The sequence below is a fragment of the Musca autumnalis genome, unplaced genomic scaffold, assembly GCF_047663935.1.
Source record: "Musca autumnalis isolate F117 unplaced genomic scaffold, ASM4766393v1 scaffold_2, whole genome shotgun sequence".
Taxonomy (NCBI): Eukaryota; Metazoa; Arthropoda; class Insecta; order Diptera; family Muscidae; genus Musca; species Musca autumnalis.
Genome location: NW_027411755.1, coordinates 239,130,955 through 239,148,613, shown reverse-complemented (window position 1 = coordinate 239,148,613; position 17,659 = coordinate 239,130,955). Strand labels below are relative to the sequence as shown.

Sequence of the window (17,659 nt, the reverse complement as noted above, 5' to 3'; positions counted from 1 at the left end):
GGAGACCGATAAATTGCATGAATTATGAAATTTCGGTCTGATGAATAATAATATGAGGTGCAAGATGATGAATTGGTTGCTTTTAGGTTGACTGCAGAGGTGTCCCGTATTCCGATGACGATTCTTTTTTATCCCGATACATATCAAATGAGATACCGGTCCTATGGTTAACAAGTAAAAACGACGTTCAGTTCGGCCGGACCGAACTTGTTATACCCTCCACCACTAGCTGTATTAAAGTACAATGGACAAATTTGTTTATGAAGAAGACTAAATACCAAATTTCGGTAAAACAATGTGGCTAACCTTCAAAATACCGAAATTCGGGAGGTACCGTTTTATGTGGGCTACATCAAAACGTCGATCTATTTCTGGCGGAAAGTTTGTAGACTCGAAGAAGACTAAATACTAAATTTCCGATAATTCGGTAACATAATAGCCACATTATGTATGGTAATGAAGCTAAAACCTTCAAAACACCGAAAATCGGGATGTACCGTTATATGGCGGCTATATTAAAACGTGGACCGATATAGCCCATTTGCAATACCAAACATCCTAGGAGTAATATAAACTTCTATAACAAATTACAAAGGTCTATCTTAAAAATTGCGAGCTGTATCTTGATTTCAACAGACGGACTGACGGACGGACATGTCCGTCTACATGTTTATATCGACTTAGAATTTGACCCTGATCGAGAATATATATACTTAATAGGGTCTCCGATGAATATTTCGATGTGTTACAAACGGAATGACAAATTGAATTCTTCTTAGCTGGCCCATTACAGAACATTTGTTCCATAGACCGAACTAACAAAAGATTTCCAATTCTCTCTGTTTAGTGCTTCGCTTTCTGGAATACCGCGTCTTGCCATCTCTTCGACAAATTGAATTATACCCTCCATATTATGGTTTAGGGTATAAAAATTCACGAACACAAACAAATAATTTCTGAGTTGAAGGTACCTGAATATCTGAATCAATCCCGTGCATAGAACCGGTCGCCGCGGGATCGCACGTTTCTTATTATGGTACTCGTTGAACAAGTGTTCTTTAAAAATCCACGTGTCTAGCCCTGATAGGCGTTGAAAAAATATTCCTTAAAAATCCAGGTGCCTGGCCCCGATAGGCGTTGAAGAAATATTCTTTAAAAATCCACGTGTCTGGCCCTGATAGGCGTTAAAAAAATATTATTTAAAAATCCACGTGTGTGGCCCTGATAGGTGTTAAAATTTGTTCTTTACAAATCCATGTGTCTAGCCCCGATAGACGTTGAAAAAATATTCTTTAAAAATCTGGGCCTAATAGGCGTTGAAAAAATATTATATAAAAATTCACGTGTCTGGTCCTGATAGGCGGTGAACAAATATTTTTTTAAAAATCCACGTGTCTGGCCCTGATAGGCGGTGAACAAATATTTTTTTAAAAATCCACGTGTCTGGCCCTGATAGGCGCTGAAAAAATATTCCTTAAAAATCCACGTCTCTGGCCCAGATAGGCGTTAAACAAATATTCTTTAAAAATTCACGTGTCTGACCCTGATAGGCGTTGAAAAAATATTCTTTAAAATTCTAAGCGTCTGGCCCTGATAGGCGTTGAAAAAATATTCCTTAAAAATCCACGTGTCTGGCCCTGATAGGCATTAAAAAAATATTCTTTAAAAATCCACGTGTCCGGCCCTGATAGGCGTTGAAAAAATATTCTTTAAAAATCCACGTGTCTGGCCCTGAAAGGCGTTGAAAAAATGTTCTTTAAAAATACACGTGTCTGTCCCTGATAGGCTTTGAAAAAATATTCTTTAAAAATCCACGTGTCTGGCCCTGATAGGCTTTGAAAAAATATTCTTTAAAAATCCACGTGTCTGGCCCTGATAGGCGTTGAAAAAATATTCTTTAAAAATCCACGTGTCTGGCCCTGATAGGCGTTGCAAAAATATTCTTTAAAAATCCACGTGTCTGGCCCTGATAGGCGTTGAAAAAATGTTCTTTAAAAATCCACGTGTCTGGCCCTGATAGGCGTTGAAAAAATGTTCTTTAAAAATCTACGTGTCTGGGCCTGATAGGCGTTGAAAAAATGTTCTTTAAAAATCCACGTGTCTGGCCCTGATAGGCGTTAAAAAAATATTCTTTAAAAATCCACGTGTCTGGCCCTGATAGGCGTTGAAAAAATATTCTTTAAAAATCCACGTGTCTGGCCCTGATAGGCGTTGAAAAAATGTTCTTTAAAAATCTACGTGTCTGGGCCTGATAGGCGTTGAAAAAATGTTCTTTAAAAATCCACGTGTCTGACCCCGATAGGCGTTGAAAAACTTACTTAGCTGGCCCATTACAGAACATTTGTTCCATAGACCGAACTAAGAAAGGATCTCCTATTCTCTCTGTTTAGTGCTTCGATTTTTGGAATACCGCGCCTTGTCATCTCTTCATCCACTTGTTTGCGCCGTCTATTCTTTGGCCTGCCAATTCTGCGTGCACCGCCATGTGGCTCGTATTAATACGCTTTTTTAGCGGGTTCATCATCGCTCATTCTTATTATATGACCTAGCCAACGCAATCGCTGCATCTCGACGCGTTTAACTATATTGATGTCGTTGTATAGCAGATACAGCTCGTGATTCATACGACGTCGATATTCACCGTCAACGCAAATCGGCCCGTAGATCTTTCGAAGAATTTTTCTCTCAAACACGCCAAGCTCTGCCTTGCACGGGTAGTATCAGTGTTTTGTAAAGCGTTATTTTTGTTTGACGAGTTGTGGCTTTGTTTTTAAAGTGCTTACTTAAGCCAAAGTAGCATCTGTTGGCCAATACAATTCTTCTTTTTATTTCACAACTGATGTCGTTTGTTGTGTTTACGGCGGTGCCGAGATATACGAAATCTTTTACTACCTTAAAATTATAGGTACTAACTTCCACAGTTGGTCCGAACTCAATGGATGCATTGCGCGTCGACACCATCAGCTTGGTCTTCTCAGACCCACTTTAGCAGATTCTACTTCGACCTTCATAAAGGTATCGGTTACTTCTTTTACTGATCGTCCCATGATGTCTATAGCATCAGCATAAGCAAGTAACATGTGGCTATTGGTGTAGATCGTGCCACTTCTTTTGACGTTTGCCTCTCGTATAACCTTTTCTAGCAGGATGTTGAAAAGATCACACGAAAGGCTGTCTCCTTGCCTGAAACCTCTTTTGGTACAAAACTCTTCGGAGAGGTTCTTTCCTATTTTAACTGAAGATCTTCTGTCAGTTATTTTACAAAGCCGAATGAGCTTCGCGGGGATACCAAATTCAGACATGGCCTGGAATACCTTTGAACGTAGTGGACTGTCGAAGGCTGCTTTATAATCGACAAAAAGGTGGTAGGTGTCGATCTGCATCTCTTGGGTCTTTTCCAGGATTTGCCGCAGGGTAAATATCTGGTCAATGGTGGACTTGCCAGGTCTAAAGCCGCATTGGTATGGCCCAATTATCTCGTTGACCATAGGCTTTAGTCGTTCGCACAATATCCCCGACACGATCTTATAGGCAATAGGGAGAAGACTTATGCATACAGTCTTATCTCCTTTCTTGTGGACGGGACACAGGATGCTCAAGTTCCAATCGTCGGGAACGTGTTCTTCCTGCCAGATGGTGCTAACTAGCTGATGCATAACCTTATCAGCGCGTCGCCTCCGATTTTAAACAGATCGGCTGGTGCCGTGCCTCATTTTTCTCTTCGGTAGCAGCACGACACTTCTGGCCATACCATGAATTCCTTTGTGGAGGTCTCTGGTATCCAAGTATGGATTTTGCGGCTGTTTGCATGGAGTGGGCAATATTTTGCCATCGTGTTGTTATGTTATCGGGACAAGGAGTGCTCTCATTAAGCAATTGGGTTAGTTGAGTCGAATATCTATCTGTTGTGTTTGCAGCGTATGGATGTCCAACTTCCGCGTTGTATCTGTTCGTGCTTCATTTGCAACGTTTAGACGGGTACGTACCTTTGCTGCAACAAGGTAGTGGTCCGAATCAATGTTTGCGCCTCGGAACGATCGTACATCCAACACGCTCGATGAATGTCTTCCATCTATCACAACATGATTAATTTGATTACTTGTTCTTTGATCTGGAGACAGCCAGGTGCCCTTATGAATATCGAGATGCTTTAATCTGGTACTGCTAATTACCATGTTTCTTGCAGCTGCAAAGTCTATCAGCCTCATACCATTGTCAGATGTTTCACTGTGGAGACTGAAATACCCGACTGTTGGGCCAAAGATATTCTCCATTCCAATTTTGACATTAAAACCGCCTAGTATAATTTTAATGTCATGGGCAGGGTAACGGTCATAAGTTTCTTCTAAGCGCTTGTAAAATATATCTTTGATCTGTTCGTCCTTGCCTTCAGTGGGGCATGAGCGCAAATAAAGCTGATGTTGAAGAATTTTGCTTTTAATCGAATAGCAGTGAGACTTTCATTCGCTGGGGTGAATCTGGAGACCAGATGTTTTAACCTCCGACCAACTACAAATCCGCAACCAAACTCATCCTTTGTGTCATGGCAGCTATAATACAGTGTGTCACCTTTAGGTGTTGTTGTGACGCCTTTCCCAATCCATCGTATTTCCTGTATGGCAGTAATGTCGGCCTTGTACTTTACAAGTACATCTGCCAATGCGTAAACTGCGCCTTCTCTAGGGTGCAGATTCGCAGATCATGGTCCTTAAAACGTTTGCTGGGTTCGTCAACTTTAGAGGGGTTTGTTTTTCTTTCGTTTTTCATAGTAGGCTGTTTTTTCTAGGGGAAGGTTACTAACCCGACGCCCAAACCCAAGTTTTTACCGTTCTTATGGGTGAACGCGCGGCACATGTTAGCTCACTACCTTTAACGGATGTTAAAGGCAGTTCCCCAGGTGACACCACGTGGAGGTCAGTGTTCACTTAAGATGAAAGAGGGACCAAGGTAAATCCGGGGCTTAGCCACGTTAAAGCCGGTCAGGACCGTTCCTTGGTATCTTCCATCTATCTTCCCTACGTCACGGCGTTGAAAAACTATTCTTTAAAAATCCAAATGTCTGGCCCTAATAGGCGTTGAAAAAATATTCTTTAAAAATTCACGTGTCTGTCCCTTAAAGGCTTTCAACGCCTGGCCCTTAAAGGCTTTCAACGGCTTTCTTTACAAATCCAAGTGTCTGGCCCTGATATTAGGATGCCAAATTTTGGACCAATTGGATTAGTTCGAGAGTTATCGTACTCTCCACCCACTACATATGTATGGTGCAATAGGGTTTTTTTTGCACTTTTCGGGCCTTTTTTCTCAAGAAGTATGGACTTACCCCTGAAAAAACTTTTATCGTCGTAATTGAGACAGCGAATGCCAGTTGCTTTAAAAAAATCAAAGTGATTCGAGAGCAGGTCTTAAATTGAACTCCCGAAGGAGTGGACAAACATAGTCCATATTCGAACCTGCTCTTTATCTGGTAGATATATTAGGATGTGTAAAGTATGAACCAATTCCGTCACTCCCTTCAAGAGTTATCGTGCGAACAATTTTTCCGAACATTTTTGGACTTTTGTGGGGGAGGTACCTGAAGGAGTGGACCGATATGGTTTATGTTCGAATTTAAACTATGTTTGGACAAAATGGGCCAAATTTTGGACCAAATCGGTTGATCCGTTCGGGAGTTGTCTTGCGTTCCAACCACTACACACGGTGTCATAGGGGTTTTTGCAACTTTCAGGCTATTTTGTCAGGAAGTATGGACTTGCCCTTAATGAGACATGTACCGTCGTAAGCGGGGCAGTGAATACAAGTTGCTACAAGAAAAATCAAAGAGATTCGAGAACAGGTCCTAAACTGTACTTTTCCGAAATTTTGTGTGGAAGGTACCCGAAGGAGTGGACCAATTGAGTCCATATTAGAACCTCATCTAAGTCTGGTAGAAATTTGACGATGTGCAAAGTATGGACCTAATCGGTTACTCCCTTCAAGAGTTATAGTACGCACGCACACATTTCCCGAATATTTCCGAACTTTTGTGTGGGAGGTACCGGAAGGAATAGACCGATATAACCCATCTTCGAACTTAAACTAAGTTTGGACAAAATATTACGAAAGCCAAATTTTGGACTAAATCGATTTATCCGATCGAGAGTTATCGTGCGCACTGCGCACAAAAACAAGTGAGCAAAGGCTATAGTCGGAGCGGGGCCGACCATGCGTAACATTCTCCCCCACGAGCGTAACATTCTCCCCCATTTCCCCTCTAGAGGGGGTATACAGAAAGAATTGTTTTATGCTGTTAATACAAAATGACATGAACAAAGGTCCAGATTATCTTATGATGCAAAAATATGATTGGGAAAACAAAACAATCTCCAAAACAACATAAAATCCAACCAATTTAGCGGATTAGAAAAATCAACATTTTTGCCTGAAAATTGGTAAAATTTTTAATATAGATCATATAGCGTTTTTCCTGGAAGGCACGTACCGCCAACTTAAGACAAATTTGGAAGAAGATTTTTTCATCATGCCACTGATGCCGATTATGTTAATGTACGTGGTCTGATAACAGAGTTATACGCTAATATATCCATAGAAACCCTATTCTACGGCAGCTTTAGTCAGCGACACACCATTTATATTCTGGCACTAGGTGGCAGCTGATTTTAATACTGAATAATCTTAAACCCATGACCTACTTTGGAAAATTTTTCCCGAGGTGGGAAGTATATATGTATGTATTTAAGTATATAATCGAATGGCATTACAAAATACACTAAGAAAATATGCAACTAACTAGAATTCCACAACACGCTAAAACCCTATTTTTTAAAGAAAATTAATCTATTACCTCATCCTTCAAAATCCACTATAATATTTTGCTATACGCATTAGTTTCGCGATATTTTGAATATGTATATTTACTTGCACTTAAAATATAGGTTGTACTCACAACAAAAATATTAGTCAAATGTTCCGATTTTTGAAGCTATTCTTAAGAAGATCGCGTTCGAATGAAACAAAAACTAATATATTTTTAAAAAGGCCCATGTCATAGCTGTCAGAGTTGCCAATATTCACAAAGAATAAAACTTTGAATTTGTCTCCACATGAGTTTTTCCCCATTCCGACCCCTAAATATTATCCGACTATCACAAAAAACAATAGGCTTCTTCCTCTGTGAGGCCCCAATCTACCCCCAAAAATTTGTGACTATCCGATCAAAATTTCAACCTGTAGCGTGATTACGAAAACTGGAAAAATGTGATATATTACTGACTTTTGTTGTCGGTTGTTTGCCCACTTACGCCAACATACTTTTCATCAATGTAAAGGAGATCTTTTATTCTTCCATATTAGCATAAGAAAAAAACGTTGACTTTTCTCCACATAAGCTTTTTGCTTATTCCGACTCCTAAATATTATCCGACCATCACCAAACTTAATAGGCCTCTTCCTCTGTGGGACCCCTACGACAACCTACTATACGTCGTTGTAAAGGTGATATTTTCTACTTTCATTAGCAGGTTTTGCTTTTGATATACCCCTTATAGAAGCGGAGATATACGCTTTGAAATAAAACGTTGACTTTTTCCCCAAATAAGTTTTTTGCCCATTCCGACCCCTGAATGTTATCCGATGAAAATTGCGAGCTGTAGCGTGATTACAAGGTTTAGATGCACAGACGGCTGGACACACATAGCCAGATCGACACAGCTCGTCGAGACAATCATTTTGGTATATACATATATGTATGGGTCTACGACCATTTTTTCGATGCGTTACAAACTTTTTGGCCAAAACCAACACCCTCCCCACATAGTGCTAGGGTATAAAAACATGAAGAATAACAGAACATGTAAACGAAAAACAAAAATAAATACCCCCATTATTATTAGTCTGCTTTTGTTATATTTGGATTTACCGAACAGATTTATAGCGTTTCGGTTAAGTTAAAGTTAAAAGTGTTGATTAAATTTCAAGGAGGAGCTTCTTGCCATTAACTTTCAATGTGAAAATTATATTTTTTTTGCCTCCAAATTAGATTATTTTGCATTTTCAAATCCATCAGATAGTAAAAGAAAACATGTAATAATGGCCCATAGATGATTTTTAATGCATAATTTTACAGCTGTTTTGCACTTGACGGGACGCCTACATCACACAAGTTGTGGGTTTTTGACAATCAATACATGAACTCCACTGCCCTATCCTGCGTAAACGCTGGGTAATGCCAGATTGTGACCTTGTACATTAAGGCCGATAAAGATTGTTCTATGGTACCAATTATCCCCTAAATATATGACACATGTACTTAGTGAGTGTCCTACTGTGTGAATTCATTTTTTTGGAAAGCTTCCTCTCCCACATAACCCCAAATAACAAAACGTCATTACATTATTTGGCGGGAAATAAAAATGTCTGTATGTATTTCTCTCTTTTATTGTCTTAAATCATAAATAAATGTCTTTTACATATGTATGTTATTACGTAGTATACAAAATTAAGTATGTATATGGGTAGTCCTATATAAATTCATATTATAGTATTATATACTAATGTTAGAGATTGCTATTGTATTCGTTTTTTTTTTTTTTTTGTTCTATATACAAAATCTAATTTTGCACATTTGTTAGTTTGGTACTCACATTGTTGTAGCTATTGTTGTAGCTGTTGTTGTTGCTGTGCTGCATTCAACACAATCGTAATTTAAATTTAATTTCAAATCGATAACCTAAATTCAATTTACATTTTGATTTTGGCTTGATTTACGTTGATTTGTTTTTTGTTTATTCTCCTAGCTGCCAACAGTTTTGAAAAGAGTCTAGACAAATGTTAGTTTTACATTTTCGAGGTAAATACAACAAATACATGGGCGAAAAGTTTTAGAGACTGGAGGAGATTGGCGACTATTTGATACCTTATACCAGTAGAATACAAAATACATATAGGAGGATATTTTGAGCGTAAATTCCCCGTGAGTTTTCTCACTTTCTCCTTTAAGTTGAAACGAGGGAAAGACAAAATTCACCTAAAATTTTCGTTCAAAATAAGGCGGATAATTGAAAACCATTTGGGAGACATTGATAACCTAGCTAGCTACATACATATATCATGACTGATTCCAAATCTCTTTGAATTGATTCGAATACTTTACTTAATTATACCTGTACCATACCATTATTAGTTTCAAGGCGTTTTTCCTATCGGTGTTAAAAATCAAAGCACCCTAAGAATTAGATCAAAATAGGGTTCTCCCTCTGAACAAAATTTATAAGTTAATTTTAATGGTACACAATTTGTTGGGACCATATGTAATGATCCATAGCAGTAACTTGCAATAACTCTGTTCCTTCATTTTTTTAAACGACAAATTATCAACATTACTAAACTATGTTCATATAAATTTGGCTACTTTTTAGTGTTTTGGAACACTTTTTGACTTAAAATTAATTTTGTAGAACCCTTGGAATAGACATTGTCACCCTTGTACATGTTAAACAATCCTTCAAGATGATATATGAAATGCTAGTAAGCATTCATTGAAATCTTTATCACTGATTGTAGGATATGTTGTAGCTTTTGTTTTCCCATTATTTCTGTCTAATAGCAAAAACAAAACAAGTAAAATGGCATTGCCATTATTGTATTCCTTTCAGCATGATGTCGCCTGTCCATGTTGGTTGGTGTAATTGTAATTTCGTTGTATCCTAATGTCTCCTCATCATTTGGGGTGTATAGCTGGATGTGTATTATGGTGACCCCAAAGTGCTACAACGTTTATCCAGTCACATGTCGTGATGGTGTGGGCAAAGTACCACTTAATGAGGCCGGTGGTGTAATGTTGTCGATGTCTTCACCTTCACTGAGATTCTAAGGTGTGATAATTAATAAGTGTTTTGCAGTAATTGGTATTAAAGGTCATTAAAACTTACCATTCGTTGCCTTTGCTGCTGTGGTTCAAATAGCTTTTCATTTTCGATTAGAATTTGAGTTAACTCTTCAATCTGAAATTAAATGTTAATTTTAGTAATTTTTGAAAAGGTACAACACGTTAAGGGTATTGTGGAAATTAAAATTTAAGTCCAAAACTAAAGATTGCAATTAAAATTATTATTGACCTTCTGTTTCAGACTTTGTCTTCACAATTCGTTTGCAACTTTACCTTTTTATTTCTTATTGTAACTGTGTGTAAGAGTTTATTTTCTCTTTCCTGATAGCTTCGTTTTATATCCATTATAGCCTTGCAGAACGGATTCGTTTCACATTGATCCTTGTCGGGGTTATACATATCGCTGTAGGAAAAATTTCCGGTCTGAAAAACAAAAAGTGGGTATTTATTAAAAGCAAATTGTGCCAGGTTATACATTACAGTGTTGATTTGATTTCATGCACATCATTTACAACATCGGAAAAAAACTTAACTCACAATAATTTACGTTATAATGATACTCCGACTTGTTTTAATCTTATGAAAAAGCATCCCCATGATACCACCAAGCCGTGACAAGCCGTTCAAAAGGAGAATTCGAAGTTGCAAATTCAATTGATAACTCTATTTCAGTCGAACATGGCGCCATAAAAGAGTTTTTCAATGGTAATCATTCCAACAGTGGCTACGGAATCTAACGACATAGTCTATCTTTGAATTGAAGCTAATTTTGGGAGTTATTGACTGCATCAATAACAACTATCGGAATGGATAACTTATAGTAAATCCATAATCCGTGGGGAGTTTTTTTTTCTGTTTTTCTCCACTCGCACAGTGGTCAAAACCACTGATCTAGCGGCGCGAAATTAATAACTTGGAAACGAGTGAAGATATCTTTCTGAAATTTTGCAGAAACTCAATCTGTGTTTGTGGGTAATTATGGACTAAATATGAACAACATCGGCAAATATTTTGGTATAGCCCCCATATAACGGTACCTCCTGATATTCGATATTTTGAGGATTTAAGCCACCTTTTCCTTCCAAATTAGTTGTAATTTGGTACTTAGGGTTCTTAGTGATCACTAAACCTTTCCACCAAAAATTGTGGACATAGGTCCACGTTTGGGTATATGCCCCTTTTAAGGTACCTCCCGACTTTCAGTAGTTTGGGGATTTAAAGCTACATTTTCCGACCAAATTAGGTGTAATTTGGTATTTGGGGTTCCCAGTGTGGTTCCCACCAAAAATTGCGAACATAGGTCTACATTTTGATATAGCCCCCATATAACCGTACCGACAGATTTTGAGTATTTTGAGGATTTAAGCTATTTTTCAAGACCATTTATCAGCAAGATTTGCAGCTATTTGCAGCTAAATTTTGGTTATTCGGAATCTAGGGAGTCCAATTTAATTATTAAAAAATAACTGGACCGAACCTCGACGGACCTTTGTAGTTACGCTCCATCCAACAAAAGTATATTGCACTAAAAACATACAAAAAAAAATAATTTTGGAAGATTTATTGCTTTATTACTATGTAACCCCTATCAATAAAAAATAAACTTAGTTTAGTTTTATTACGCATTTATTTAACAATTAAACAATTATGAGATCAGGTTTTTAGCAACAATTTTATTACAATCTGATCCGTCAAAATTTCTTGCACTTGACACTGAATAACTGAGTGAATATTTACAACAACAAAAAAGTAAAAACAAAATCTTAGTCAGCAGAGTGTCTGTAATCGATATAATGGAAAACATTTAGCAATTTTATACTTTGATTTTTTGACTTTCGCGCCGCTAGATCAATGATTTCGTCCTCTGTGCATCGGGCGCCTTCCCAGTAGGGCTACGTATTACCAAGCAAAAATCGAACTTTCGATCTTTTGATTCTTACTTACCCCCAGTTTTTGTAAATAATTTTTGTTCGTTCGTCTATATTCGTAATAATTTAGGCATCCATAGCTCTGCCACCAGATGACATGCAGACCTAATTAGACGCGTTCCATATTTAGTAAAGAATTCCTCATATAAAAATCAGCGCTCTGCATTTGCGCTTGGGCGAGTAAATCGATCTACAAAATTTGACAATTCGTGTGAGAAGAAAAAACAATTTTACAAAAACAGGGGGTTAGAACTCAAAAATCGATTTTTCGATTATTACGTAGGAATTAAAAATCGATCCTTTGATTCTTACTTATAACTCACTTGGATAAAAGAATCGTTCGATCGAGATGACTCCTTAGTTGAAAATTTGAACGTTTTATTGTGCAATGCTTCGCGTTTAATGCTTGGTTTACATTTACGAAATCCACTCGTTTTCAACTGTCAAATCCATAGGTTAAACGTCAAATGAAATCCAGATGAGATTTCATTTGACGTTTGAGCTATGGAATTGACAGTTGAAATCGAGTGGATTTCGTAAATGTAAACTTAGCATAACACTGCCGTACTGTAAGATTAACTTTGTTCATCAGTACAACAAATAATATAATATTGTTATACCCTCAGCCTTTAGGCTAAAGAGGGTATTTACACTTTGATACGGCCAAAAATGTGCCTCATCGAAATAATGGTTTTAGACCCCAAGTATGTTTGTACGATATCCGTTTCAGACAATTTTGAGTAGATCTAGCAATGTCCATCCGTCTGTCTGTCTGGCAGGCTGGTGCGCACGATAACTCTCGAACGGATCAATCGATTCGGTTCAAATTTTGGGTATCGAAATATTTTGTCCAGATTCGATTTAAGTTCGAAGATGGGCCATATAGGTCCACTCCTTCAAGTACCCCCCCCCCCCCACAAATGTTCAAAAATTGTCGCAAAACTTGTGCGCACGATAACTCTTGTAGGGAATAACCGATTTGGTCCATATTTTACACATCGTGTAATTTCTACCAAATTTAGATGAGGTTCCAATATGAACTCAATCGGTTCACTCCTTCGGGTACCTCCCACACAAAATTTCGGAAAAGTTCAGTTTAGGTCTCGAATCGCTTTGATTTTTGTTTACGCAAGTTGTATACGCTGTTCTCTATACGACGCTGTCAGTTTCATTAGGGGCAAGTCCATACATCCTAAGAAAATAGCCAGAAAGTTCCAAAAAACCCTATGACACCGTGTGTAGTGGTAGGAACGCAAGATAACTCTCGAACGGATCTGTCGATTCGGTCCAAAATGTGACTTTCGTAATATTTTGTCCAAACTTAGTTTAAGTTCGAAGATGGTTCCAATATGGACTCAATCGGTCCACTCCTTCGGGTACCTCCCACACACAATTTCGGAAAAGTTCAGTTTAGGACCTGCTCTCGAATCGCCTTGGTTTTTGCTGTAACATCTTGTATTCGCTGTCCCCTCTACGAAGGTACAAGTTTCCTAGGGGCAAGTCCATACTTCCTGAAAAAATAGCCTGAAAGTTGAAAAACAAACCCTATGACACCATGTTTATGGGTGGAAGCGCAAGGTAATTCTCAAACGGATATGCCGATTCCGCCCAAAATTTGGCCTTCGTAATATTGTTTCCAAACTTAGTTTAAGCAATATCGGTCCACTCCTTCAGGTACCTACCCCACAAATGTTCAAAAATATTCAGAAAAATTGTGCGCACGATAACTCTTAATGGGAGTGACCGATTTGGTCCATACTTTACGCATTCTCATAATATCTACCAGATATAGATCAGGTTCGAATATGGACTATATTTCTCCACTCCATCCGTCGCAATAAAAATTAATGCGGACGATGCCACCTTACAGACTGGAAGCATATCCGGTCTTCAGAAACATGCACGTGTAAGCCAGAAATATGGCCTTAAAATCAACATGAAGAAGACAAAATACATGGTCATAAGCAGGAAAAATACCGATGCCGAAGTGACCTTAAAAGTACAAGGTACAGAAATAGAAAGAGTGCGAACATATCTTGGGATGCTTATAAACCACCAATGGGATCCCTCGAAAGAGACCAAAAGTCGTATAGAGATGGCGCGAGATGCATTTGGTAAATACAATAAAATTATGAAAAGTCATGACATAAACGTTATAAAATGCTATGTTTGGTCGGTGCTGCTATATGGAACAGAAGTTTGGACGCTCAAATCCTCCGATGAAATAAAATTGGAAGCCTTCGAAATGTGGATTTGCCGGCGAGTACTGAAAGTACCATGGACTGTGAAAATTTCTAATGACGAAGTACTAAGAAGGACGAATGTAAGCCGACAATTAATAATAACAATAAAAAGACGGAAAATAGCGTATCTTAGACACGCATTAAGGAACAACAAATACAACATTTTACAAGCAATTTTAAAGGGAAAAATTAATGGAAGGCTTGTTAGAGGAAGGAAAGAAACATCCAGGCTCAAAAACATCATGGACTTATCTGCTGAATGCTGCAACACTCAGAAAGCTGACAACCACTATACAATAACGTAATTATAATGCGATAAATATTAAAAAATGAATTGTACGATCACTTATATCCGGATAACGGATGAGTAAATAAAGAAGAGAAATCCATCTATTATATATTTGAGTTTGGTGATAAGTGACAGACTGACTCATCATCAACGCCCAGCTAAAACGGTTAAAGCTAGGAGCTTGAAATTTTACCAGTAGGTCACTGTTGGTGCAAATGTGCGAGATAAGGCCGGGTTTTGCAAAATTCGTCCTGGAACCACAAAAAATAACAATAACAAAAATCCTTAATATTCACTGTTATTACTTACTTATGTACTTAGTTGGCAACACATTTGCCAAATTAAATGCTATAATTTCTTAATACCGTAAAATATCACAAACAATTTCAAATTTTATAGTTTACTTCTAGGCGCATTTATTTTATCGTAAACCAATATATATTGGAAAGACAATGAAGGTTGTTATTTTCCATTGCAACAGATGTCGCAGTTGGTGATAATGGTATAAATCTGATTTACGTCTCTTTAATAATTTTGTTTTCACATAACAGGTGTCGCACAAAAGATTTTCTTTCCTTAAAATCCAGTTAGACAAAAAATGATTACAAACGATGAATTTGTAAAAATTTTGATTTTCAATTTCAAATTAAAACAAAAATTCTTTCAATAATGTTTGGTTTGTTGAACATATGAGATGCTGTTGAAGACAAAATTAGGGTATTAAATTCAGAAATCGGTCAGAAATAACAAAAATAATTTCTATTAAAAAAATAGTTTTAATGTTGAGATTTTCTTTATAATTGGGTCACTTCCGCTAACGAAGTAGCGGGCACATGCTAGTAAAATATAAATTGAAAATTGATTAAAGTACATGTGTTGTGTGGAAGCGTGTGTTGTGATGATAGGATTAGTTGAGATTGTGTTGATCTGGACTTCATCTGGTTGTTCTGTTCTCCGTTTGGTGAACCACAAATTGATGGCAGAACTTAAGCACGATTTTCTTGTCAACCCATATAACAGATCCATTCCATTATACATTTTCGCTCTCCATAGACTCTTTTTTGTGGTTCACAACATGTACAAACCAGAGTCGCGATTATCAAGGTTCCTCATCCATAGTTCCCTGCGGCGTTGGTTTACCAGTTTGCTATTTCCTCTTTAGTGTTGGGTCTTCTGGTGTCGCTGACTTAAAAGATCCCTTTGTTAAGCTAGATTGGCTGCATGCGTTGGAAAGTTAGGCATTAGGAATTATTCCCGTTTTGCTGCCTGAAGTTTTATGGATGAAGTGGTGGCAAATGCCAGATGGCATCGTCAATTTCATTAATAAAGCCAGACCAGAGTTTAAAATGCTAACGCCATATTAGCAAAAGCACCGAATATTTGCAGCTTTGCCTGCTAAAATTTCTTCGAAATATGTTTAGCATCAATGAACAACGGCAACATGTAGCAACAAATTTCACAAAAATATTGCTAGCGATGCTGATGCTATTTGATATTGTCGCTATAATAAAATAGCATCGTACACGCATACTCATTTTTTGCAACACACATGATCAACACATATCAGAAAAGAGAATAAGCAACAAAGTTTCAACTGCTTAGCCAGGTTTTCAGGAAACAATTGTTTTTGAGATCAGGGCTACCAGTGTAATGCATTAAAAATCACGGTATAATTAATTCAACTTTTTCGTTCAAAGGACATGTGAATTGTTGGTGAAGCCGTTCAATATGTTTTTTTTTTTATTTTTAAAGAATAATAATTTGTATTCTTTAGGTTCTACCATATGATGGAGGCATTTGGACATTAAATGACACCTTTTTTATTACTGCGTTGGCAATTCTAATCACAAAACCACCCTCAGTTGCTAATTCGCTGCGACGAATGGTCAGCCGACTGCAAAATATGTAGCGTGGTTGTCAATTATGCCTAACGAAAAAAAGATTAGGCGTAAAAAACGAAATAAGCAAAAATGTACAAAAATAAATATGCTCGGTTGCTTATTAGCCGTGTGTGTCAATATTGTGTAGCAGTTGAAGTGTACAGGTAATGCTAATGTTTTTAGATGCTGGCTTTTAAACCCCGAGCCAGGCATTTTGGTCTCCTGAATAGTGGCTATTAAAATGTTATTATCTCCACAATCTTCTTCCTGAGATCATTACAGTTACGCTGGAGTATCTGGAATGATTTTCGAGCATTTGTTGTATTATTTGATCGGTTGATTGTTATGATGTGTGATTGGGGTATTGCGTATTATTAGTAAATGTTTTATGTGTATTGAGTGTGTTTGAGCTAGTGTTGGGATGATAGCTGGCCACGATCACAACCGATCCCAACACATGAGGGAAAGGTAAATGTAGAGTTGTCCGATATAGACCATATTCGAACCTGCTGTATGTCTAGAAAAAATATTAGTAAGTGCAAAGTTTGGACAAAATCAAATCTTCGAGACTCATCCGGAAGAAGTGGACCGATAAGGATCAACTACGAGCATAAAGCGTTCAACGATGATTCTAAATATTTTTGCTTTTTAAAAATGTGACTTTTTATACATAATTTCATTCCGTTTTTTTTTTTATTAAAGTCTGTTATGTATTTCTTTGGAATTTTTATGTTGCTTTTGTGTTTGGTATTTCTTTGCCTTTCAATAAACCACCACCATTTATAAATGTGTGTATATGTTAGAGATAGCCAGTGAGCGCTTACTGAGAGCAAGTGAGCATACATTTCAATGTGTTTTACATCCAGGTCAGGCAATGTGCGCTTGCTGAGAGCAAGTGAGCGAAAACTTCAATGTAAAATGCATTGAAATGTATGCTCACTTGCTCTCAGCAAGCGCACATTGCCTGACCTGGTTTTACATTGACATTTACGCTCTCTTGCTCTCAGTAAGCGCCCACTTAGGCATGTGTTTGTTTTTTGTGGCTTTTGGGTTTGTATTTATATTATATCTAAACAAATATTTGTTTACACCCAAACATAAATTTGTTTGCTCCCAAACAAATATTTGTTTGCAGCACCAAAACATATGTTATGTTTGGGACTGATTGCATGCAAAATATGTTTGGGACATATGTTAGAGAGACCTTTTTTTCCTTCGTACATGATTCCATTCTGAAGAAGTATATACTTTTTGAGGCTAAGAGAAAAAATATTTTCTAGGGTTTAGTGCATTTATAAATAAAACACTATAACATATTGTTTTTTTAATTTTTTTTATTAAGTTGGCTAACGACGCCCGTGTACCTTTCTCAGGCCAGGCAACATAAAATTTTCAAGTGGCATGTTGGTGACATTTCCTGAGTATTTCAGGCATGT

At 37.4% G+C, this 17,659-nt stretch overlaps 1 protein-coding gene across 1 annotated transcript in view; it reads right to left on the bottom strand.

Annotated features, from left to right (window-relative positions):
• Nucleotides 1-17,659, bottom strand: part of yuri (yuri gagarin) — a 139,683-nt gene that overhangs the window by 61,778 nt on the left and 60,246 nt on the right. The window contains exons 25-28 of the mRNA XM_073965484.1: nt 10,157-10,306; nt 9,927-9,998; nt 9,784-9,864; nt 8,640-8,678 (exon numbers count right to left, since the gene is read on the bottom strand). Of these exons, the coding sequence (XP_073821585.1) occupies nt 8,640-8,678; nt 9,784-9,864; nt 9,927-9,998; nt 10,157-10,306 (342 nt within the window). The remainder of the gene's footprint in view (nt 1-8,639; nt 8,679-9,783; nt 9,865-9,926; nt 9,999-10,156; nt 10,307-17,659) is intronic.